Source organism: Martes martes (genome assembly GCF_963455335.1).
Source record: "Martes martes genome assembly, chromosome: 12".
NCBI classification, from domain to species: domain Eukaryota; kingdom Metazoa; phylum Chordata; class Mammalia; order Carnivora; family Mustelidae; genus Martes; species Martes martes.
This window is the reverse complement of record NC_137900.1, coordinates 76910048-76932806: the sequence shown is the minus strand read 5'-3', so window position 1 is coordinate 76932806 and position 22759 is coordinate 76910048. Positions and strand designations below refer to the sequence as shown.

At 56.9% G+C, this 22759-nt stretch overlaps 1 protein-coding gene across 1 annotated transcript in view; it reads right to left on the bottom strand.

Moving 5' to 3' along the window:
- Positions 1–22759, bottom strand: part of COL27A1 (collagen type XXVII alpha 1 chain) — a gene marked incomplete at its 5' end in the record, with an annotated part of 135923 nt that overhangs the window by 33232 nt on the left and 79932 nt on the right. The window contains 13 exons of the mRNA XM_080819190.1: positions 461–514; positions 2340–2393; positions 3392–3445; positions 4329–4382; positions 5442–5495; positions 5767–5811; positions 5894–5938; positions 6470–6523; positions 11441–11494; positions 15363–15416; positions 15659–15712; positions 17428–17481; positions 22136–22180. Of these exons, the coding sequence (XP_080675316.1) occupies positions 461–514; positions 2340–2393; positions 3392–3445; positions 4329–4382; positions 5442–5495; positions 5767–5811; positions 5894–5938; positions 6470–6523; positions 11441–11494; positions 15363–15416; positions 15659–15712; positions 17428–17481; positions 22136–22180 (675 nt within the window). The remainder of the gene's footprint in view (positions 1–460; positions 515–2339; positions 2394–3391; positions 3446–4328; positions 4383–5441; positions 5496–5766; positions 5812–5893; positions 5939–6469; positions 6524–11440; positions 11495–15362; positions 15417–15658; positions 15713–17427; positions 17482–22135; positions 22181–22759) is intronic.

The following is a 22759-nucleotide window of genomic DNA, read 5'->3' as shown; positions in this document are numbered from 1 at the left end:
AAAAAAAAGACAGAACTTACCCCGCAGCATTAACTGAGGTGTTACATAAACAAAGGGCTCAGCATAGTATCAGATACATAGGTGACGAGCCCACCATGAAGAGTGGCTTACAGGTCATGGGCGGTGATGATGATTTTCCTGATCTTTTAGGATGTTTGCAAGATAACAGAGAGCTAAGCTGCTGGCCCTGGGTCTAGCCCGGAGCAGGCTGTACAGACACTACCCTTAACCGAGAGAAGCTGTAGTTTTGAGAAGGGCAGCAGTGAGGGTGGGTGGGTGGGTGCTTGTGATAGGGGCTGGAGCTCCGGTCTCGGAGCTGTATGGGAACACAGTGCTTCCGGGAGAAAGCTCAGGCCTTGGATGGGAGGAGAATACGGGCAGAGGTAGAAGACCGTTCCAGAACACACTCCGGTCTCCCCCCACCCCCTGCCCCCCAATCCCACAGCAGCAAGACACTCACCTTCAGCCCATCGGGCCCTGCAGGGCCACTGTCACCCTCGAGGCCTGGCTCTCCCTGGAAAGGGTGGTGGAGAAAGATGAGACATTCCTGGGGAAGGGACCCAATGTGCTTTTACTTCCTCCCCCTCCTTGGGGCAGGACCCCAACCCTGCTGTCTCCAGGCAATAGGGCCCCAGAATGCCTGGCACACAGAAGGTGCCCAACAGTGGCTGAACCAGTGAGCGAGCCGGGGCGGGGGGGGGCACTCCCAGCTCTTCAGAGAGGAGGAGCAGACCCCCAAGCCCCAGCCTGTCTGCAGGGTGGACACCTGGCGGCTACCCCAGCTCACCAGTTACAAAGTGTCCTAGTTAGTTGGTTGGCTGGAAACATGGCTGCTCAGTGGTTAAGGCTCTGATGTCATACAGACCTCAGTTCCCCCGACGGGCTCCCCATTCGCTGGCAGTGTGACCACAAGCAAACTACCTAGCCCTCACGGGCAGCTGTTTTCTCATCAGAAGGTTGGGCTGACACCACTTCCTGTGAGGGTGCCTGTAAGGCACAGTGAGGGCAGCTCACGAATGGCAGCTGTTTGACATATCATTTCTGCAGCTGGAGTGAGCTCCCATGGAACTCCCCATCGATGTCAAGACCCCAAATCCCCATCTGACCCTCAGCTAGGTTCTCTGCTTGCAGCCCCCGCTCCAGAGATGCCCCCGGCCTTCTGAGTTCTCGAACGGGCTGTCAGATTTGTTTGGGTCTCTCTCGGCTTTCAGAGTTCATGGCTGTTCAGCAGCTGAGCCTGAAGGGGCCTCAGAGGTCATCAGAGGCAGGGGTGGCAAAGGTACCAGAAGCGTGTAGACACCACCCTTCTTGTGCCCATGGCAGATGTCACAAATGGATCTACTAGAATGTGGTTCCGTAAGAACACGGCCTCCTGATGATACTCACTGCTCGGTTCCCAGTGCTTCGAGAGAAGGGCCAGGCACATAGTGGGCATCGAGTGAGTGCTCGTCACTCTCCTTTCTACTGTAACTAGATGGAACCTCAGAATCCTTCTTAACACAGCACTCTAAGAAAACCGTACTGATCAGTCTTTGTTGACACACAAGATTTACCATCTTGGGGTTTCAGGCTGCACACGCATCCTGCCTTGCCCTGTGGTCTTTCTTGCTCCTTCCACGTCTTAACTCAATTTGTGGAGCCTCAGTTGACTCTGGGCAGGGGGAGCACGAGGCATTGGAAAAACAGGGGAGATAAGAAATGAAGGGCACCTGCCTCTGGTGCCCCCAGGAGCTGAGGCCCTCCCTAACTCCCCCTCCCTCTGGGACCCCACCTTCTGCACCTGGCAGGTGCTACAGGATGCCGGCTCTGTACCCCTCCCAGTGCACCTGCAGCCACATTTGGGCAAAGACTGTATAAACTGGGCATGGAGCATAAAGAGGTGGACAGAGAGGCATCCCAAAGTTTCCCAGAGAAAGACAAGCTTTGTCGGTTTCTTTTAGAAAAGAGCAAGATAACCTTCCATGGAAGAGTCTCCAAGGATGATAACAGGTGTTTTTTTAAAGTAAAAGTGCCTGCAGGTCATTTAAGTTTGTATTAATCCAAAAGGAACCACTGTCTTGGCTGCTGGCCTTCTCAGAGCCTTGAAAATGCTACTGCTAAAGTGGAGAGAGAACAGGGAACATGCAGTGAATCCCAAACACTCTGACCACAAGATCGTTTTCTTCCAAGAGTGCCTCTGTGTTGTGGAAATGCTGGCTCAGCAAGCGAGATGAGATGAGGCTATAGGAATTCACAGTCTCTTTCTCCCAGAGGCTCAGGGAGGTTGAGGAAAGCCCTTCCCCCGACCCAAGTGCCCCACAGGTGGCTTTCCAGGAAGAATGAATTTGCTTTTGACTTACCCGCTGCCCAATGAGGCCCTGCTCCCCAGGGGTGCCCAGAGGCCCAAGGTCACCCTAGGAGAAGCCAAACACAAGTCCATGGGGGTAGGTAGAGCCAGTCCCAGCCCTCGCCTCACTTTCCTGTCCTCACCAGCTCTGATTTGGGTGGGGAGCCGGGGAAGCCCCTCCTTCCCGAGAACCAAAGCGACACCGCAAAACGCCAACCAGAGCCCCTGCTCCAGGCCCCCCGGGCTGTGTGGGTCTCAACACTGAAACCTCACAACAACCCTGCCAGAGAAGGGATCTTCTTTTATGAATGGAGAAACCAAAGGGACCATGTTCGGGGTCACGTCACTAGCCCAAGCCCATGAGGCTAAGAAGGGACAGATTCAGGATCCAAACCTGGGTAGTTTGGCTCCAGGGAGGACCAGAGGCAGGGATGGCAAATCTGTGGCTGACCGCCTTCTTTACTCTCCCTGAGAGCCTTGGAAAGAAACCCAAAGGAGGAAGAGGCCCGAAATGAACCAGAGTAAACGTCACCTGTCCCCACAAAAGATCACCACGTGGGGATTTCTAAACTAGTCTCCCTCTGTGCTGACGTCTGGGTGGGGGGGGGGGTGCCAGTAAGAGAGGGAGCGCCGAGCCCCCAGCCCTGCCCCAATCGGGACGATCCCATTTCCGTCTGTTTTAGATAGGCCGCACTCTATCCCACAGCAGAGCGGGGACAGAGCTCTCCCCAGAGCCCAGGCATCAATGGGCGCCTGTTTCCCCTGCAGGTAATGAGGGGCTCGGGGACTGAAATGCAGATGGTATCTTGGGAGGCCAGGAGGTGCGGCCGCCAGGGCATGGGGCAGGTGCCAGGGAAAACACCGCTGGGCAGGGGGCCGGGGCGGGGGCTCCGGGTCGGCTGGGCTCGCCACTGTGGCTGTAGCCAGCACCCGCTCCCCGGCCAGGAACACAGAGAATTCATTATCCCCACACAAGAAAGGCCCGTTTCTCTTCCGTGGGGAGGACGTGGCCACCAGCTGGGAGCTGGTTTCAACAAGTCAATTTTCTCTTTCATCCTGCCTTACCTTCATCCCGGCTTCCCCAGGAAGGCCCGGTTCTCCCACTGCACCGGGCGGCCCCTGCAAAAAAATGCCATTGGTCCCTCCTACAGCAAGGGTTGGCCTCGACTGTAGGGGAGGAGAATAACTGAGGTTGCCCCAGAGAGGACAAGGAATGTGCCTGAGGTCACACAGCAGGAGAGACACAGAGCTGGCAGTAGGCTGCGGGCCTTCTGGGAGCTTGGAGCTGGGACCACAGGGTGGGTGGTGGTTGCGCCCAGGGGGATGAGCCCTGGCGGGGGCTCCAAGGCTGCTGGATCTCTCTCCTTCCCCACGAGTGTGGGTTACCGCATGAGGAGCCCCTTGGCGAGCACGGGGAGGAAAATAGCATGATTCACATAACAACAGGGGAGGAAGCCAACCCAGGCTGTATTCAGGGCAGACGGATCCCCATGCTTTACTCCAAAGCTGGGCCAGGATGCCCAGGGTGGGAAGGGGTCCGAGTCATTCCCAGCACATGGCTACAGCCCCCGCACAAAGCTGTGGCTCTGCTTCCTTCTCTGGCTAAGGCAGAGGGGCCTGAGGCCCCTCTAGAGCGCATGCCCTGTAAAAGACAGGTTTGGCAGGTAAACCTCAGTGCTGAGCGGAAGTTCCCACAGGGGCGGGAAGGCAGGGGGCACTGCCACTTCCCATGGTGGCACAGAAGAGGCCCTGCCAACCCACCAGAGGGTCCCGGCACCCCAGCAGGCCATGCGCTGCCCCTGGGACCTGGAGCCCAGCTCCTCCCCCTACGCCATTAGCATGGATCTGCCCTCCCGCCGGGGTGGGGGGGTCTACCCTTGGGTTCCTGCAGGACATAGGACACGACCATCTCCCAGGCCAGGCCTAGGACCCCCGGCGGAGGAGGGCCATGAGGTGCTGATACCGTCCATCACAGGACAAGCAAGGGGCCCTCAGCACTCACCTTGGGGCCCATTTCTCCCGGAGGGCCAAGTGGCCCCTGGGGTCCCTGAGGGCCCTGTAAGACAGACAGACAGACAGACACACACACACAACAGTTTGAGAAGGTAGCCTGGGCCCTCTCTGGGGTCTGAGGCCCAATAGTGCAATCTGCAGGGGCAGGTAAGGGAGAAGGTCCAAGAACCTGGGACCCTGTCGCCATGCCCCCCACCACCTGCCATGCTGAGGACCCGCTGCCTGCAGCTCCTTCCTCACCATCGGTCTCCTGCCTCCCCCTCAAACCATCTGCACTGTCTCCTGTTTCTCTCCCTCAAACCCAAGGAGCCCTCTCCCACTCAGAAACCTTCCAGCCTCTCCAAACAGCCTCGCTCACTCTGTTCCATCTGTCTGAATGCCCTTCCACCTGGGATCCACCTCTGGAAACACCCATCCGGCTCCTGGTCAATTCACTCTTCAAATTGGGTCTCCTTGGGCCTATAGATGTGGGACTGTAGCATGGCCCCAGGGGACAGGAGCCTCCTGTCCTCCCCCTGCCCCACACAGGGATCCTTCCTCCTCTGTCCCTTGAGGCTGTCCTCTCCTGTCCCTCGCCAGCAGTACCACTCCACTGCCTCCTCACGGGGCGTCCTGACACTTGGGCTGTCCCCCAAACCCGTCCTTCCAGGGAGACCTCCTGAAGGGTTATCTTGGTTTCAAACCCCTCATTGGCTCCTGTCCAGACCCTGTAATGCCCATCCTCGGTCCCTTGGAGACCTGAATACTCTGTTTCCTCAGCTTCTCACTGGGCTATGCACCCTGTATACATTTGCTCATTTCATCTTTACAACAGGATGGCATGGTAGGGACAATTATTCCTGATTACATGCAAAGAGAAAAAAAACTAGGCTGGAGGGCAAGTGAGCTTAGATGCCAACCCAGAGCTCCCGAGCTCCCTGGCCAGTGCCCCTCCCTACCCACCCCACCCCCCAGGCCTGTGCCATCCACGTAACAGAGGCCTGGCCCCATCCCTCTCCAACCTCCTTCTTGGCTGACCACATCCCACACTCTCAGGCAGGGGCCCAACTGGGACAAGCCCGCCAGGGGCAAAGAGGCCAAAGAGGGAGGAGCGAGCATTTACCGGTTCTCCTGGGAGGCCCTTGGTGCCAGGGGGGCCTGAGGGACCCGGGATGCCCTGCGGAGAAGAACAAAGGTGACCTCAGTCCCTCTGTGGCCTCCTTCGCCCCGTCCAGAAGACTTCGCAGTGTGTGAGGGTCCCACTCCCCCACCCGCCACGTGACCCAAGGGGAGACTGAGTCTCGGGGGAAAGAGGCAGGCCAGAGGGTCTTCAGGACAGAAGGGGCAGCCGGAACCTGTGTGGTTTCCACGGCACTGCGGGAACTGGGTACCTCGGCGCTTATCTCCCGGCAAAGCCCTACGTAATTTCCAGAACTGGTACGACTTACAGGGAAGCCTCGTACGCCCGAGGGCCCGCGTTCACCAGCCGCACCCTGGAAGCAGATTTGGGGTCTTAGAGGCACATATGGGCCGGCAGGGAGCGGGGAGGGGTCTGGCAGCTTCGGCCTGACGTACCTGCTGCCCGGGCTGACCCGGTCTGCCCTGCGGTCCGGAAGGGCCCTGCGGGAAGCAAAGCAAATGAGGGCAGGAGAGGGTGCGCTGGGGGACACCTCACAGACACAGAACCCGCACTCCATAGGAGATGGAAGGAACCCATGTCATCACCAGACCCACCCCTCTCCCTGTTGTGCAGGTGGGGAAACTGAGGCCTGGCAAGGGGAGTGGTTTGCCATAGTCATCATCAGCTCTGGATAACCAGGGACCCCTTGCTCCTGCTGGGAGTGGAAGCAATCTCGGCTCCTGGGGGGGCTCTGGAGGGGGCAGGGAGCCCCGGGGAAGGGGTCAGAGGGCACCCAAGGTTCCCTCCCCTCCTCTGGCTCCCTCTTATTCACGGCTCTCTCTCTGTGCTCTTTCTCCCCAGAACCCAGGCTCAGGCTCCAGGACCAGGAGGAGCGGCCCATGATTTCCCATCCTCTCTTGGACTCCCCACCGCCCCCAGGGGCCTGGCGCTGGGAAAGGTGCGAGCCTTGGTGCCCGGACTCTGGACCCAGCGTGGGAGATGTGAGGAAGGGCAGGTCATGGGGTTGGTACCTTCAGGCCCCTGGACCCCTGCTCCCCGGTTGGTCCATCTGGTCCTCGGGGGCCCTGGAACAGGAAAAAGGGACTAGCACGGTGGACAGCAGGGGTCTCCCTCGGGCTGGGAACCAGGAGGCAGGGCTGCCCAGAGCCTTGGGCCTCTCCCAGAACAAGCCTGGGGCTCCCTTCTCCTCCTGCTGCCCGCACGCCCCCACCTTAAGGCAGGTCTCCCTTGCGCAGCACGCCTACTGAGATGGCGAGGCACGGGGGGGACTCCGCTAGAGGCCCTAAAGTTCTGGAATAGAACTGGGGGTGCACGAACAACCCTGTTGAAAGAGACCTTGGAGGTCAGAGAGCCACACACCTCAGAGTCGGGCAGGCTGAGGGCTGGATACATGTGGCCAAGTCCCCAGTCAGCCCCTCGGACTCCGCTGCTGCACCCTCCTCCCCGAGCACACGTGAGGCAGAAACAGGTGTCTGAACCACAACCCTTGGGGGACCCTGACAGCGAAGGGCCCCAGGAGCGTCGGCATGTGGCTCAGTGTGCAGAGCAGATGTGCGAGTTGGTCTGACCCTGCTCACAGATGGAGAGTGACAAGGTGCGCAGGGGCAAGAACAGGGCGGGGCTCAGGTAGCCGTTCCGTGGAGTCCTAGACAGCAGCCTTATTCCTTTGAAAGCTGGGAGCACATCCCCAACGCCCCCCGAGGCAGGCCCTTCCCCCACTGCACAGATGGGAATACTGAGGCCCAGCCAAGGGAAGTGACTTGTCTAAGGTCTCTTAGCACACCAACAAGTGCATCCCCTCCGCAGTTCTACCCACTGGCCCAAGTGATCCCCTTACAGGGACTCCCACAGAGACACGGATGGGATGGGGCCCTCTGGAAAAGAGCCCCCAGAGAGAACAGTGTGGTCTTTGTCCTGCAGGGGACCAGAGAGTTCATGGTGGGGGGGAGACGAAGAAGGTCTTGTGCAGAAGGCTGGCCCACCCTGGCCTGGGAATTGGGGGCCAGCCACAAAAGGGGACCGGGAACATGTCTGGGTAGGGGTTGCTCATTTAAAAATTGAGCAAGGAAACTTTCAATTAATAATTGAGCCAGAAAAAGCCACAACGCCCTCTTATCGGCTACCTGGGGTTCCCATGGCTTTAACTAGTGCCTCATGGATTGAATAAACCTGGACAGGCAACCGTGCTGAGCCTCAGTTATCTTGTCTCTGAAATGGGTATGAGAATCTCTCCCTTATGGTGAAAGGCAATGCACCTGGCCTCCTGTCAGCACTTGGTAGAAGCTGGCCTTGCCAGAGGAGGCAGCAGGCCCCCCCTGGGGCCAGCGACACAGAGGAATGGCCTGGAAGATCTGGATTCAGTCCCTTCCTCAGGACAGGCAGCTCGGAGCAAGCTACAGAGAACCAGCTGAGAGTTTCCATAGATTCAATACAACAGAAGATTAGCTGGGGGTGCTAGTCCTTGTTCTGTGACTGGATGGCTGTGTGGCCCCAAGCAAGCCCCTTCCCCTCTCTGGGCCTCTCTCTCTCAGATGGACATGGTCAGACCACGTGTTAGACTTCCCACTCCTGGTTAGTGGACAGGTGCCTGGTGGAGATGGAGTGAGATTGAGGTGGGGACATTCCAGGTCTTAGGAGCTAGGACAGAGCCTGAGCTGATGGGTGGGCATCTGGGCTCTCCTGGGAGATGGCTTCTGGCCCCTGGCCTCTGTCTCTAGCTGAGACATAAACCTCCCTGGAAAGGGATTACTCTGGAACTGCAGGGAGGCCCAGAGGTGTTGATGGTTTGCTGTGAATCACATGGCACTGTATTTATCCCAGGAATCCAAGCCTGAGAGAAAGTTTATGTCATGTACAATAATTGTAGTAGCAACAACAGCAGCAATAATGATACTGAAAGGTGCTATCCTCATTTTGCCATAAGGAAATAGCCCATGGTCACACTGCTGGGAAGTGGAGAAGCCAGAATTTAGCCAGAAGCCCATTTCTTTCCACCACAATCTGTCACTGCTTAGCAGTGTGGGAGTGAGCTCCCCATCATGAGGGTGTGCAAGTCAGGGACTAGAGAAGTCTGCCATGATGGCTCTGCCTGGAGCAGGATCTAAAGTCCCTCAGACCTGGGAGATTGCAGTCCCTTGGGAGACCAGAGAGATCAAGAAGAAGCTGGTGTTGCTCGGGGAAATAGGGCGAGCCCTTGCTGTCTAGAGGGAGGAGGAGGCAACGGAGCCCCAACCACCCTCGCTCCCTGGCTCCCCAGGGCAGGGACGGGAGCAGAACAGCCGCACATGCTAACCCTTGCTCTGGGTCACTCTGCAGCTCGTCCTGTGTCCCGAGGGTACCCCCATCCTGTTCCTTCTTTCTTCAAATGAATACAGGCCAGTCATCCCTGCTGGAGGCAGGCCTGGGTTTCCATCAGAACCATATGTCTGTTCTCTTATAGCCAGTCCCCAGGAAGACGCTCGCAGTCGAAGCCAAGGCTATCTTTCACCCAGGCTGGGACAGAAAATGCGGTCAACTGCAGCTCTTGTGACAAAGGGATGGATGATCTAAGGGAGGTACTCACCATGTGCAAGGCGCTTACCAAGGGATTTAATCCCATGGCCATCCAGAGAGGTCAGTTCTGTGGCTGACCTCAGAGAGTTGGAGTCAGTTGCTCAAGGTCAAAGAGGAAGAGTCACGATTCGAGGCCAGGTCCGCTGAGCTCTTACTCCATTCATGGGAGCAGAGTCCAGTATCAGGCACATGAATCTCAGAATCCCTGCAACTCCCTCAAAGTGGTTGGTGGAAGGAGATAGTGGAGTCTCCCAGGTAAGAGGGCTTTTAGACATTGTCCTCTCCAACACCATGTCCCAGGCCAGAGCCTTGATGGCAGGCTTCTCTAGTCCCTGACTTGCACACTCCCCTCTGACAGGGAGCTCACTCACTGATAAGCAGTGAGTGGTGGTGCTGGGGAAAAAAAAACAAACCAGGCGTCCTGCTGATGTGAGTTCAGATTCTTGGTCCTTACAACCTCCTCCTAGTTTCATCTGCTAAGCCTTACAGAAGTTAAGAAACTGGCCTGAGGTCCCAGAACTGGTAAGGGGGAAGGCTCAGATTTGTCCCTGTCTGGCCCCAGATCCCCCACTCTTCCAACTGAGGTCTGTGGACTCAGACCCTGTCAACAGTCCTACCAAGAGCTGAGGGCCTGAGGACCCATCTTGTCCTCTCTTGCAAATCAGCAGGGACACAGGCAGGTCCTTATACCCTTCCCATGGCACATATGGGGAAACCGAGGCTCGGAGGGTGGCAAGGTCTTGCTAAGATCACTTGGCAAGCCAGTTGCTACACAAGCGACTGCCCAGAACTGAGCTATTTTGCAGGCAGGAGGGCTGCCCCTCTAGGTAACCCCCCCCCCCACACACACACACCGTGAAGTGGCCAATGGTGGACTATTAGGCCAGGGACTCAGGGGGCTGATCCCACAGGTTCTGCATTCCTGCCAAACCCAGCAGGGGGGAGGAGCTCATGTTCCCGAGGCTTCCCTCCCAGCCCTGGAGACTTTTGATGTGGTTGGGAGCCTGGGTTTCCTCAAGCAGGACAGACATTCTTGCAGCCAGGGCTAAGAAGGAGTGCTAGAGACAGCTGGGGGAAGCTCGGTGAGTTGAGGACCTGAATCTCCAGCTAATCTGGCTTCCTGGGGCAGGACGCCATGTGCACAGGGTCAAGGTGGAACTGGTTGCCAATGGGCCTGGGTCCACTTGCAGAGACGAACGACATGGCAGTGGGACGGCCCCTGCTGGGCCAGAGGAATGCCTCTTACTATCCCCCTCTCCCAGGCTGACTCCTGGCCATCTGGTTTGGGGGAAAATTTAAAACCACTTGAAATTCAGCCAAGAGGAGACTAATCACAGATCCCCCGTATGGAGCTTGGATTCAGGCCTGGGCTGTCGGCTCTACCTGTGCCATCATGGTTCCCTTCTACAAGGCTGCCTAGCCTGTATACAGGTTGGGGGCAGAGAACCACTCCATCAGCCCTCCCTGCACAACTGAAAATGAGACTACCTCCAGTATGCAAAAGAGTCAGATTCCCTGGGTTCAAATCCCAGCTCTGGCACTTTCTAACTGTGCAACCTGAGACAACTGACATAAACTCTCTGTGCCTTAGTTTCCTTGTGTGTCAAAGGGAATGAAGCCTAGCACCTTCTTTGTAGAATAATGAGTCAATATATGTGTTAGACAGCACCTGACACATAGCAAGTACCAGCGGTTACTTCTGGCGACTGTGTTCAGGCCAGCCCCTGCTGAATATTTTCTGTGGCTCCCCACTGCCCTGGAAGCACAGCCCATAGGCCTAACTGTGGTTTGCAGGCTTGCCACCTGCTCATTCTTGGTCTCATTTCTCTCTGTGGACCCTCCATGGAACCAGTGGGGGCCTGTAAACAGGCCGTGCCTTCTCTCACCTTAGGGCTTTCCCTTGCCTGGAGCCTGGCACCAGCTGTAGACCCCTCCTCTCCCTGAAGCCTGCTCTGATGCCCTGTCCAGGCTCCCAAGCCACTTGTGCTTCACCATCCAAGCGCCCAGGACCCGATAGTATCTCCTTGACCTGCTTGATTGAGCCATGAGGGCAGGTGGGGTCGCGCCTCTCCCCTCCTCCTGTGGTACCTACAGAGCCTCCAACAGTGGCTGGTATAGAGCTGGCGCTAAATAATTGGTGGTGGAATGAATGGATGAACAAATGGACAAGACACTGGTACCACAGAGCCTGTCTGTACCCGTGGAATGGCAAGGCCTGGTGTTCAGAAATGGGCTGGAGAAGAAGAGCTGGAAAGGGCGGGGGGTGGGGGGTAGTGCCAAGCTGACGGCCAGGCCCGGGATGAGCCTAGAACCCTGCCTGATGCCATAAAAATCACAGGTCTCAGAGTTGGGCACAGGGCAAGGACAGGAGGTTGTCTGTCAGGCGGCCCCTGCCAGTGCCAGCCTCCTGGAAGCTGGGCCCCACTTACCTGGAGTCCCTTTACTCCCCTCAGGCCTGGTGGGCCTCGAGATCCTGGAGGGCCCTGTGGGGAGGAGAAAGAGTTTGGAGAAGCCGCCTTTCCGGTAGCAGGGCAACAGGGAAGGCTGGGAGTGTGGGGGCAAAGCTGGGTGCACATAGAAGGAATTTGCCCAGGGGGAAAATCTGTCCCCCTGGAAGAAGCCGCCCACGGGCTAGAACCCTGAGCACTAGTCAGTGCCCTGGGTTCAACATGGTATGCCTCCACGTCTCCCAGGCATCTGGTAGTGAGGAAAAGTCTCCCGGGATGGACGAGCCATTTCCTTCTGCACCTCAGAATCAACAACCAGAAGCTAGCATGACCTCCTTGACCAAAGCTCTCCTCAAGTGCCCATTTCCCCTTTCCCTTCCACCAGTGAGGAGACTGTGGCTGCCCATGTTCTGTCCCCACCCCCGCACCCCCAATCCCGAACATCACCTGACAGCCATCCAGAAGGTTCTGACCAGAGCAGAAAGAGCGAGCCCTGGAGTATGAGGGGGAAGAAGCAGACCACAGCCCCGAGGTGAGGGAGGGAGAGGCAGGGAGAAGGGAACAGGACCTGGCCCAGGGAAGCTGCCTGTTATATCTCGGTTTGATGCAGGAATGACAAGAGGCCCGAGGGGGAGAGAGGGAAGGAGGGAAGGATGACACAGGGTTGCCTCTGTTCTTTGAACTCTCAACACCGGCACAGCACAGGCCTCTGACCAGAAGCGAGGGATCTGTTGGAGAAACTACGAACCGTCTAACAATAGAAGAGGACAGAGGGTAGAAGGGAGACGAGAGGAAGCGGGCTGCCTGACGCCAGACCTCTCCTCCGGGTTCGGGCCCCAGCGGCATCCACCAAGCAGCGCCTTTACCCACGGGCCGGCCAGCCGGGACCCCTCCAGAGCCTCCCAGCTCGGCAGCAACTTTCAGGCTGGGCGTGCTCCTTTTACAAGCAAGACGCAGCTTCATTCCCCTCCAAATACCAGAGAGAGGCCCAGCTCCATTTGGGGCCTCGGGAACAACGTGCTGTTCCCTTCTCTCTCTCTCCATGGCCTTGAGGGGCGCAGGCCCTCAGTCAGCTGCTGTGGAGGGGCTGATGTGTGGGGCCGGGTTCTAATCTGCCCCTTGTCAGCAGAGCAAGCAGGGCGTGGACCCTCGCTCGGCCCAGTGAGAAGGCAGAGCTGACGCCTGGATGGCGGATGACAGGAAGATTGGGTGAGAACGAGCCATTTTATAGCGGGATCTCAGACTGCAGAAGGCATGCAATACGTCCCTGGGAGATTTCAGGAGCCAAGTCTTGACTCTGAGGCAGAAGAATAAAGGACTCAAAAGGACCAACTGCTTCCTCAGGGAACCAGGTTCAAATCTCTGCTCCGCCACTTCCTAATTCTGTGACCTTGGCAAGGGGTTTCAACTTGGTGGGCCTCAGTTTCCTCATCTGTGAAATAGGGTAAGAAGAATCCCTAGCTCCTGGAGTTGCTGGGAAAAGGAAATGACATGGGATGTCCTCAATAAAGGGTAGCTCTCAGCTCTCTCAGTGTGGCAGGGGGCCAGAGACGGGAAGTCTGACTGGTCCCCCACCCCTGGGGCCCTGAGGATAATGATCTCAGCGGGCCTCAGTGGGCCTCAGCGGGCTGAGAGAGAACATGGATTTCACGAGATTGGAAAAGTGGGAAACTGCTCATCAGGCCTGAACAGTGTCATCAGCAACGTCACCTGAATGGCAGTAGTCTTACAGGAATGGTGGTAATTAACCTGCCTAGTAAACAGCAGTTACCACTACTCCCGGTCAGTAGACACTGAGCGTCGGCAGGCAGTTGGCTAAGCATGACGTCATGTACTGATGGCACGGCTTTCTCACAGCAGTCTCATAACGGAGTTTCAGGCTGGCTTGCGGATGGGGAAACGGAGGCACAGAGAAGCCACAAATACTTCCAACAATCACCCAGCTGGTAAGCGACCGGGAGTTCACTCACAGCTGTCTGATCCTGAAGTCAGATTTCTGGACCTCGGGGCTACACTGCTTCCCCTGGCCAGCCAGGAGGAGCCCCAGGAGGTCCAAGCCATCTGCCCCATAAGGCAGCAGGGGCAGATCAAGGGCAATGGGGGGGCCCCCCCGTAGCGCAAGCACCACGTGACTGCTTTCACTCACTCTGAGCCCACCTCCAGAGCAGTGGCAAGCGCTGAGGACACAGAGCAGAGAGGAGGTTGGGGGAGCCCCAGAGGTAAGGGATTCGGAGGAGGCCAGGAGCTTCCTTCCATGCGCTGGCTTGGATGGCTCCACTGTTTTCCCACCTCCCACTGGCCTTCCATTTTGTTCCAGCAACTCCATTCCAGGCTTTCCTGCTCCCACTGGACAGATGCGGAGACTGAGGCCCAGGAGGCTGGAGTACGGGCTCTCCTTGCACCTCTCTGCTTTGAGTTTTCTACCTCATCGAAAGGATCATAGGGGACAGACAGAGCCACCTGCTGCTCAGTACCTCTGTCTGGGGATGATGGTTACTTGTGTCCAGGCTTCTCATCCCTGGCTAGTCCCTCCGTATCCCTCCTCAGCAACTAGCACTGCCTGGCACGTAGCAGGTGCTCAGTAAAGTTCTGTTAATGAGGGAAAGGATGTTTATACTTGGCATTCCCCCTACAGGATCTTAAAAGCAGATGTATTTTCTTTTTTCTTTTTTTTTAAGATTTTATTTGAGACAGAGAGAGAGCCCATGAGCAGGGGGAGAGGGGCAGACAGAGAGGAAGAGCAAGAAGCAGGCTCCCCACTGAGCAGGGAGCCCAATGTAGGGCTCGATCCCAGGACCCTGAGATCATGACCTGAGCCGAAGGCAGACGCTTAACCAACTGAGCCATCCAGGCGCCCCAGCAGATGTATTATTATTATTATTTTTTCATCATTCCTGCACCTTCAGGGCTGAGCATAGGCCCAGCACACAGCAGGTGCACAGACAAGTGTGCTTCCCTCGTTGGCACAGAGCACTGGTGTGTGCGTGCTTTCCTTGGATTCAGACCCTCCAAGGCTCCCATTTCCTCCCTCATCAGACTCGAGGGAGTCCCTCAGTCTGGTCAACCCGAACTCATCGTCCCCTAGTCCTCCCTGGGATCCTACCTGGGCCAATCCCCTTCCTCCATACCCTCTCCACCTGCCTGAAGCCCACCTCTCCGCCTCCCCAGAGGGGGTTCCCAGCCCTGAGCCCAAGCCCTGGCTGCAGTGAGAACCCCTCCCAGTCTCCATCCTCCATCAGCTGAGGCAGAGGGAACAGAAACTGGGGGGGCTCTGGGTGACAGCCACCCCTCCCCACCCCCAATACCAGCCTCGGGAGAGTACAGGGGGTCCCCCACCCTAGCTACCCTGCCTCTCTCACCCTTCCCTGCCACGGGTTCCTCAGGAATCTCCTTGGTTCCTGAGTTATCACAAGAAGTCCAGGAGTCCTATGTCCTCCCCACTGTGCCAGCCCCAGTGTCCCCAGCATTTCTCATCATCTCCAGAGCAGATGTCACTTATGTATTGGGCTGTCTGTCCCCCAAAGGCCAGGACAGTGGGAGTTTACTGCCCTGCTGATGGCTGCACCCCGACTCCCACAGCTGGCTCCGGGCACACACGACGGGGTATGTCCCGAGGGAATGACCAAAGCAACAATGGGGCCTTGACCAAGAAGCTCCTGTGCCGGGAACATTTCTGTGCAACGAACACGAGCGGCCTGGGTCCATCTGACCCATGGGATTATGCTACCATGACCACAATGATCTTCTCTGTGTTTTAGATGAGCAAAACGTAGGTTCCGAGAAGTTCAATGATCATTCCTGGCAAAATGGAGCTGGGATTCAAACCCGGGTTTGTCTGACTCAGAGACCTGGACTCCTCACTATTACTGGACGGGGGATTTGAGCTCATGAGGGCTTTGCTTACCGGGGGTCCAGGCTCTCCGGGGGTCCCCACAGCGCCGGGAGTTCCAGGATGACCCTATTGAGAGAGAGAAGGAATCAGGTGAAGCAGGTGACTCTTCCTCCTTCCACCCCAGCTGGCTCGGCCCCGGCCCCGGCCCCGGCCCCTGCCCAGTGCACAGGGGCAGCAGCCTGGCCTCCTGGAGGGAGAAGGAACCAGTCTTCCTGAATGATCGGGGTATACGGGGGCAGGCAGAGGAGAACAGAGCTGTCACCAGCCCTGTGATGGGAGAGGGCAATCGGCACCCACTTGCTCCTTACCATCGATCCCTTGGGTCCGGGTGCGCCTGGGGGTCCCATCATGCCCCGGTCACCCTGTGATGTAGACAGCAAGGCAGGGAGGTTATGGCTGGGGGGTGGCTCTGCGGGGTGAGGAGGGGCAAGTACAGAGGCCTTCCAGAGGCCAAAGACGGAGGGGACTTGTCCAAAGTCTACAGTCATATCACCCAGGGTAGCAACAGGGGAAGGAGTGCTGGGATGTCACTCCGCAGAAGCCAGGAACCAGTAAGCCCTGGGAGGCCTCAGCACCCACTGTGGCATCCCATGCAGCGGGCTGCCCCCAGGCAACGATGGTTGTGCTCAGGGATGCGCGAATGACGTTGTCCCCTTTGATGCCAGCCCATGTCACGTTGTCCTCACTGGGCCCAGCATCCCCTGTGCTGGGCTTGTGGAGGTGGAGAAGGCAGAAGAGGGCACTCTCACTCTCCCCATCCGCTGCCCAAACACAGATGAGATGCTGGAACATCTGAGATACGGCTCTTTTCCTCTGAATCCATCCAGACTGACCGGGGCAGAGACCGTGGGCAAGAGACAGATCGCTGGAGGAAGCGATCTTTGAATTTGAACTTGAAAAGCAAATTTGAATCCTGCCTCTGTTTTTGTGAAGCCCTGTGTTTTGTAAGCACAGACACAAATCACCAACACAGATACCAACGCGTAAGTGAGGGCATGGGTCTCGGTGCCAAGGCCCTTCAGCAGGGGATCTGACCCCCCCCCCCCAGGTGCAGGGGAGTGGTGGGGAAGTCCTGCTTGACCCCAGAGAGCTGAAGACTAACTCACCTAGGCACAGAGGGAGAAGGGGCGGGGGAGGAGGAGGCGTGTACCTGGCTGGGGGGAGGGGGCGGCACTGCGCATGGTTTGTAGGTGAGGAGGGACACGGAACATTTGAGCAATAAAGAAGGCCAGAGTTCATTGGATGTTGCACTACAGTTGAGCAAGAACAGAACCGCCAGCGGCCACAGGGTGAAGGGCTCACGGAACCTTTCTGTACTGTTTTTGGCAACATTGTGGGACTCTGTAATTACTTCAAAATAAAAAGTTCAAAAGAGAAACGGAAGAGGAGAAAATAGGGAAGGTGGAGGAGAAGGAGGAGGAGAAAGGGTCTGGGATGTGGAGTGATAAGAAGAAAGGCATGCGAAGAGCCTGGAAAGGAGGGTGGGGCCCGATTAGCGCACAGGCTTCCTCTCTCTGGCCCTCAGTTTCCCCGTCTATCCAGTGGGCATAATATCGGCTCCCCAGAACAACAGCTTGCCAATCAGATAAGCCCCTAAAAAGAAAGCAGGTCCCCTCCAGGGCCCATGGTGGGAAACTGGAAGCCAGGGGGGGCTTGCGGGTTGGGAGCTAACGGGAGCCCGGTGGTTTAGCTCTTCAGAAAGGAGGAGCCTTGGTTCTCTGGTCTGTAAAACAGAGCTGCAGGGGGACTCCCAAGGCAGCCTGCGGAGCCACGCCCGCTCCCTTCTGTCGCCCACCCCGTGCGGTTCTAGTGCACAGCCAGGAGGGCCCAGACCACGTACGTGAGCTGGTTGTCACACAGGAGTCTGGCTGCACGTGACGGTGCTGACAGGAGGGCAGGGCAGAGCCCCAGGGCATGCTGGGACAGGGGACCATGGCTCTCTGAGGGTCTGCGATGCTAGGGAAGCAAGGAGAAGCCGGGGGAGAGAAGGACGAAATCCCCCGGGCAACAAGCCCCTTCTTCTTAAAATCTCCACCATAAGTCCTATTTACTGATGGATTCTCCAAACCTAACTTACCTTTTCTCCCACGATCCCTGGCTCCCCGACCAGACCAATGAATCCCAGAAGTCCCTAGAAGAAACACGTGCAAAAAGCAAGAGAAGAGGAAGGCGCATGAATTCGGGGACGTGCCGAGTTTGAAAGGCAACGCGCCGGCGTCTCCCAGCCCCTGGGGGTCCTGGCCTGCGCCCCCTGCCCCGCGCCTGGGGATCCTGCAGGAGCGGGGTGCCACGGAGGAGAGCCGCCTCTCTCCAGGCACTGTCCTGACTTCCCTCGCTCCGCCAGATGGTTCTGATCTCGGAGCCAAGCGGTGGGGCGGCTGCCAGCATATCCCTGGGAGGCCACACATTCTTCCCGCGCCAGAAGCAGGCTGGGAGGCGGTTTGGGGGATGGGCTGTGGGGGGCAGGGGGTGCAGGGATGGCCCTTACGCTGCGCTGGGAAGAGCCCTGCCTGTTAGAAATCTGTCCCCATCTTCCAGGGCTCCGGGGCCTCTTCAAAGAGAGAAACGAAGCCGCTCGCCAGGATGGAAACAGTGGAACAGCTTCCGCCAAGAGACTCGATTTCATCGTGGGAAGTGGAGGCCTTTACACTGTCTTGTGAAAGCCGTCCTCTGCTTTCTGCAGGGCACACACCCACTCACACGGCGGTTCCGGCTGCTCTTTTTAACTCCACTGGGTGATAACTGGCCTCTGTGTTCCAGGGGCTCTTCTAGGCGGCTGCCAGCCTCGCTGGGCCCGACGAGGCATGCCCAAACCCGCCTGAACGGCCTGGAGGAGCCCCTCAGGAAAGCAGACGGTTCCCTGTCCAGGCCCCATGCTCTTCCCTGCTGAGGACGATAGGAGCAAGGGAGCGGGGGGGGGGGGGGTCTTGTGTAGTTCAGAGGCACAACAGTGGCTTTGGGAGAACCTGGGGTTGCCGCCAAGAGTTTCCGGGAGAATCGGGAAAGACTGAGGGAGGAGGGGATTCTTCCCATGTGATCTGCTCCTGGTCCCCCAGCTGGGTCCAGAAAGGAATGAGACCTCGAAGCTGAAGGGACACAGGCCAAAGGTTCCAAGTTGCATGCTCAGGCAGTGAAGCTGGCCGACTTGTCCATCCACTAGGGTGAAAACATGTCGCCCATTTCCAAAGGCTTAGGTCTGTGGGTCTCGGAGACAGTTTTAGATGGCAGCTCAAGCCACGACGGTGTGTGTCTTGCTGTTGTGGCTCCAAGGCCCATGCGCCTGTTCCTCCACCTGGGGGCCTCCGCAGCGTGTGGCCAAGAGCAGGGTACACACATCCCCCTCCCACAACCAGCAACCCCACACCATCACCACCCCGTGGAGGTCCTGGTTCCCTGAGCTCTGAGACCCTTCAGGGTTGAAGTATGAGGTGAGAGAGGGTGAGGTACAAGATATTAGGTCACGACTAGTAAGTCACAGACAATAACCAAGTATTTGACTTTTGCAACAACTTACTTTAAAAAACAATTAGAGCATTTTCTAGGCGGCAGCAGTATGAGTAACAACAGCTGGGGCCTGCTGAGTGCCAAGCCCTGCACCTGACCCTTCGTCTGACATCCTCACTCAGCCTTTGGGTTTGTAGACCCTGGGCAAGTCACAGAGCCTCTCCGAGCCTCATCCTCTGCAGAGGGCGGTCCTTTCCAGAAAGGTCTCTCCCTCTCTCCCCGGGGTTGTTCTGAGTCTTGAAGATAATGCATGGCACATGTAGGCACTCAATAAATGTTAGCTGCCTCCCGTCTCCTTCTAATTTATTTTAAAAGGGCATAGGGTTAAGACAGAGGCCTGAGCGCCCCACAAGGGAGCACTCAGATGTTTAGAGGATGCCGAGGAATGGGAATAAAAACAGCTCTGTTAAAAGGCCCCGGGCTGACTGGCCCAGAGAAACAGAAATTTCATAGCTACTTTAAATTTATGAGTTGTTGGGTCCTGGAAGGCAGGCGGGTCATAAACCTCAAACAAGAAGCCAAATAGGACCTTAATGAATAAGGGCCATACAGCAAGTGCCCCATTTCCCCACCCCAGCCCCCAGGACATCCATGGGGCGATGTCCCAGAAGATCCTGGCAGGGCCGTCCTGCGGGTGGAGATGAGGCTGGCCAAGAAGCCAGCCCCGGAGGCCCAGGGCTTCCACCTGGCCAGGGGAGTTGGGGGGGTGGGAAGCAGCTCTGACTGCTGCAGGCCCGGCTGGCTCCCCTTAAGGCAGCATGGGGACATGGGGGAGGGGGCAGCTCTGTCACCTCCAATGGGTACCACACAGGCAGGTCTGAGTCCCTGATTTGGGGCAGAGGGCTGCCCTGGTCCTCACGCTGTCTACAGATAAACAGCTGTTGTCTGCTTATGTCTCCTCTTCTCCTTCCTTCCTTCCCTTTCCTCGTGTGCCATTCCGCCAGGCACTGGGGGTGCACGGGAACAAGAGAGCTATGGGTCCTCCGCGAGAACGGGCCTCTCCGGAGTAAGGGTTTGCACGCCCAGCCTCCCCCTGGACAGAGAGAGCTGCTTCCAGGCAAGAGCCCAAGCCTGTGATCATCTCTGTATCCCAGCACCTAGGACAGGGCCCGCTGGCAAGCCCTCAGCGCTCTCCCTAGCTGTCACAAAATGGCAAGGATTTTCCAGTCCCTCCAAGGCAGATCTTGGGAATCCAGCAGCGCTATGTTCAACCTTGGCCCTGACACTTGTGTTGCTGTCTGGGAGATCCTGCCAAGTGACCTAACTTCCCAGAGCCTTGCTTTCCTCATCTGTGAAATGGGGAGACTAACTACCACCCCAGGGTTGCCGAGGGAAGCGCAGGCAGGTACCGGGGCCTGGTACCTAACGGTCCAATCAGTGGAGCCAATACTGTCATCCATCCGAGGGAGGACCTTATAACCTCTCCTGGGGACCCTCTGATTCTGCCGTGAATAAGAGACGCCTGCCCCTTCCCACATGGAAAGGGAGCCAAGGGCATAGCTGACATGCCACCCCTGCATACCCACTGGCAGCCACGGGGCTCAGGGTCTGCCTCACCATTCAGACAGGCCTATCTTTCCAGCTGTGGTCCCAGCTAGCCAGGCAGCTGGCTGGGGGCTCTGCTGACCAGGCGGGCCTGTAGATGCCCCGGGGCTGGGTGGCCGCTCCTCTTGGCCTCAGCTTTGCCACTACCTCACTCAGTCATCCTTGCTAATCAGAGTGCCGATGTGGGCTAGGGTACAGCGGTCCTAAACTGGGGCTTCTAGAAGACCCCGTGGATAGAATCAGGGGGTCCCTGAACTTGAAGAGGCAAAATAAATAAATAAATAAAATCACAACTTATTTTCACTGTCCTCTGAAATTTAGCATTTCCCTCAAATCTGGGAGTAGGCGACAAACCCACGGTACCTGCTACTGTCCCAGATATTTACACATCACATGATAGCCACTGTCGCACAGATTTCAAAATGTGTCACCAAGGCTTGTCACTGCTTCAAAAGTGAGGTCGTTATTCGACCTGCTGCTGGATCTCATTATTTAATGCATTAATAAAGGAGCTATCTAGGAATAGATCACATTTAGCATACTTTCATCACTGTATTTCAATATAATCGATTTCCTTTGTAATACTTCACTGTGCATTTTATGCATTTCAAACTCTATTCTGAGAAGGGGTCCGTGAGTTTTGCCTGCCTGCCAGGGACAGAGCACTGTACTGGGACACTTCGTGTCCCGGCATTCTAGGACTCTGAGGCTCTGTGTCTCCCGAGGGCCCTTACCATCAGCATAACTATGAAATTAAATTTGCTGATCGCATGGCCTTTTTTTTTTTCCAATCAGGAAATATATCCAGGCCGTGACAGCCCTTCCAAACTCCCGGTCTTCCCACAGAATGCGCTTGAATGACACTGGAAAGGTTTCAAAAATCCAGTCCACCCCCTGCTTTAATTCCTTTCTTCCCCCCAACAGATGTTGCCGGCCTGGTGAGGAAGCCCGTCGTGCACGACTCTCACGCCATTGATGGCGTTTTTCAGCCAAGGCAGATTCTTCTGGGTCCCCAATGCCATTCCTCCCTCCGGCATGGGGCAGCCCCTTGCAGGGTTCAGGGGGGCTTCTTTAAGGGAGGGGAGAAGATTGCTACCTTTCACCCTGACCTCCAAGCCTGGAGGTCAAGCTTTCAGGTAGTGCCTGGCTATCTGTCCCTCCCCCTCCACAGCACACACAGCTGCTTCTCGGTGGCACCGAGGATCCTGGGCCTCAAAAATGAAGGTCGTGACTCTCGAACCTTCTTTTTAATGACGGCTTGCAACCTCCTCTCCTCTTCAGACCTTGGCCTGACTTCCCAGCTAGCCGGAACCACTGGTTTGAATTTTGCTTTCCTCGTAAATTAGGGTGGCCCGAACCAAGAGCTCCTGCCAGGTGGTTATGCTTCTCTGGTCCTCAGCTTCCCTATCTGTAGATGGAGCACAGCCGGTGGTTCTTGAAGGCTCTTCCAGCTGTAATGTTCTGGGAGCAAAGTCATGTCATCCCTTTGGGCAAATGCTCCAAAAACATCCAGAGGCAGGCCATGGGACTATGATTCACGGCGTTCTCATCCAATGACTTCACCTCCCTGAGAGTCAGTGACCATCTCAATGAAAGGGGGAGACGAGCTCACTGGGCCCAGGAACTAGCATGGGAATGGATATGGGGGATGCGTGTGGACTGTTTTGCTGAAGGGCTTGGCACAGAGTCAGTGCTCGATAAAGAGTCTTCGTGTTCAGAGACCGGTATTGACTTACCTGCTCACCCACGGGCCCTGGCCGTCCAGGGTCGCCTGGCTCCCCCTGCAAAGGACAGAGGAAAATCACTTGGGATGGGTGATGGGAGTCTAGCCCCCTCCCAGGGAACACCCCAGGTGACTGGCCTTAGTCCCCAGAATTAGGGAAGGACAGGAACCTCAATTCCAGAGTCTAACCTTGTAGACCCCAAACAAATGGCAGAAACGATGGGACACTTGGACAGAATCTCTGGCCCCAGACATGGCCCTAGCTGCCCACTCCCTCTGAGTGGCCCTCGGCAGATGACTTGGTACCTTCGGGTCTGTATCTCATTTGGGCTGTTCATCAACCCACTGCATTTTGTGGAGGTGGTAACTAAAGCCCAGAGAGGCAAGGTGATCTGCTCAGGGCCACACAGCAAGCTAGAGGCAGGGCTAGAATTGGAACTTTGGTCTGACTGATTGAAATCCCCATTTCTACTGGATGAGGCTGCCCCACCACAGGAAGATCAGGGAGCCAGGGAGTCAGGGCCCCTAGATCCTAGACCCTAAGCCACCAGACCTCTGCCACCGGCTCACAAAATGACTAGTGAGCCTTGTGTCTGCTCCGGGCTCAGCCTGCCCAGCTATAAATAAGGGAAATCAG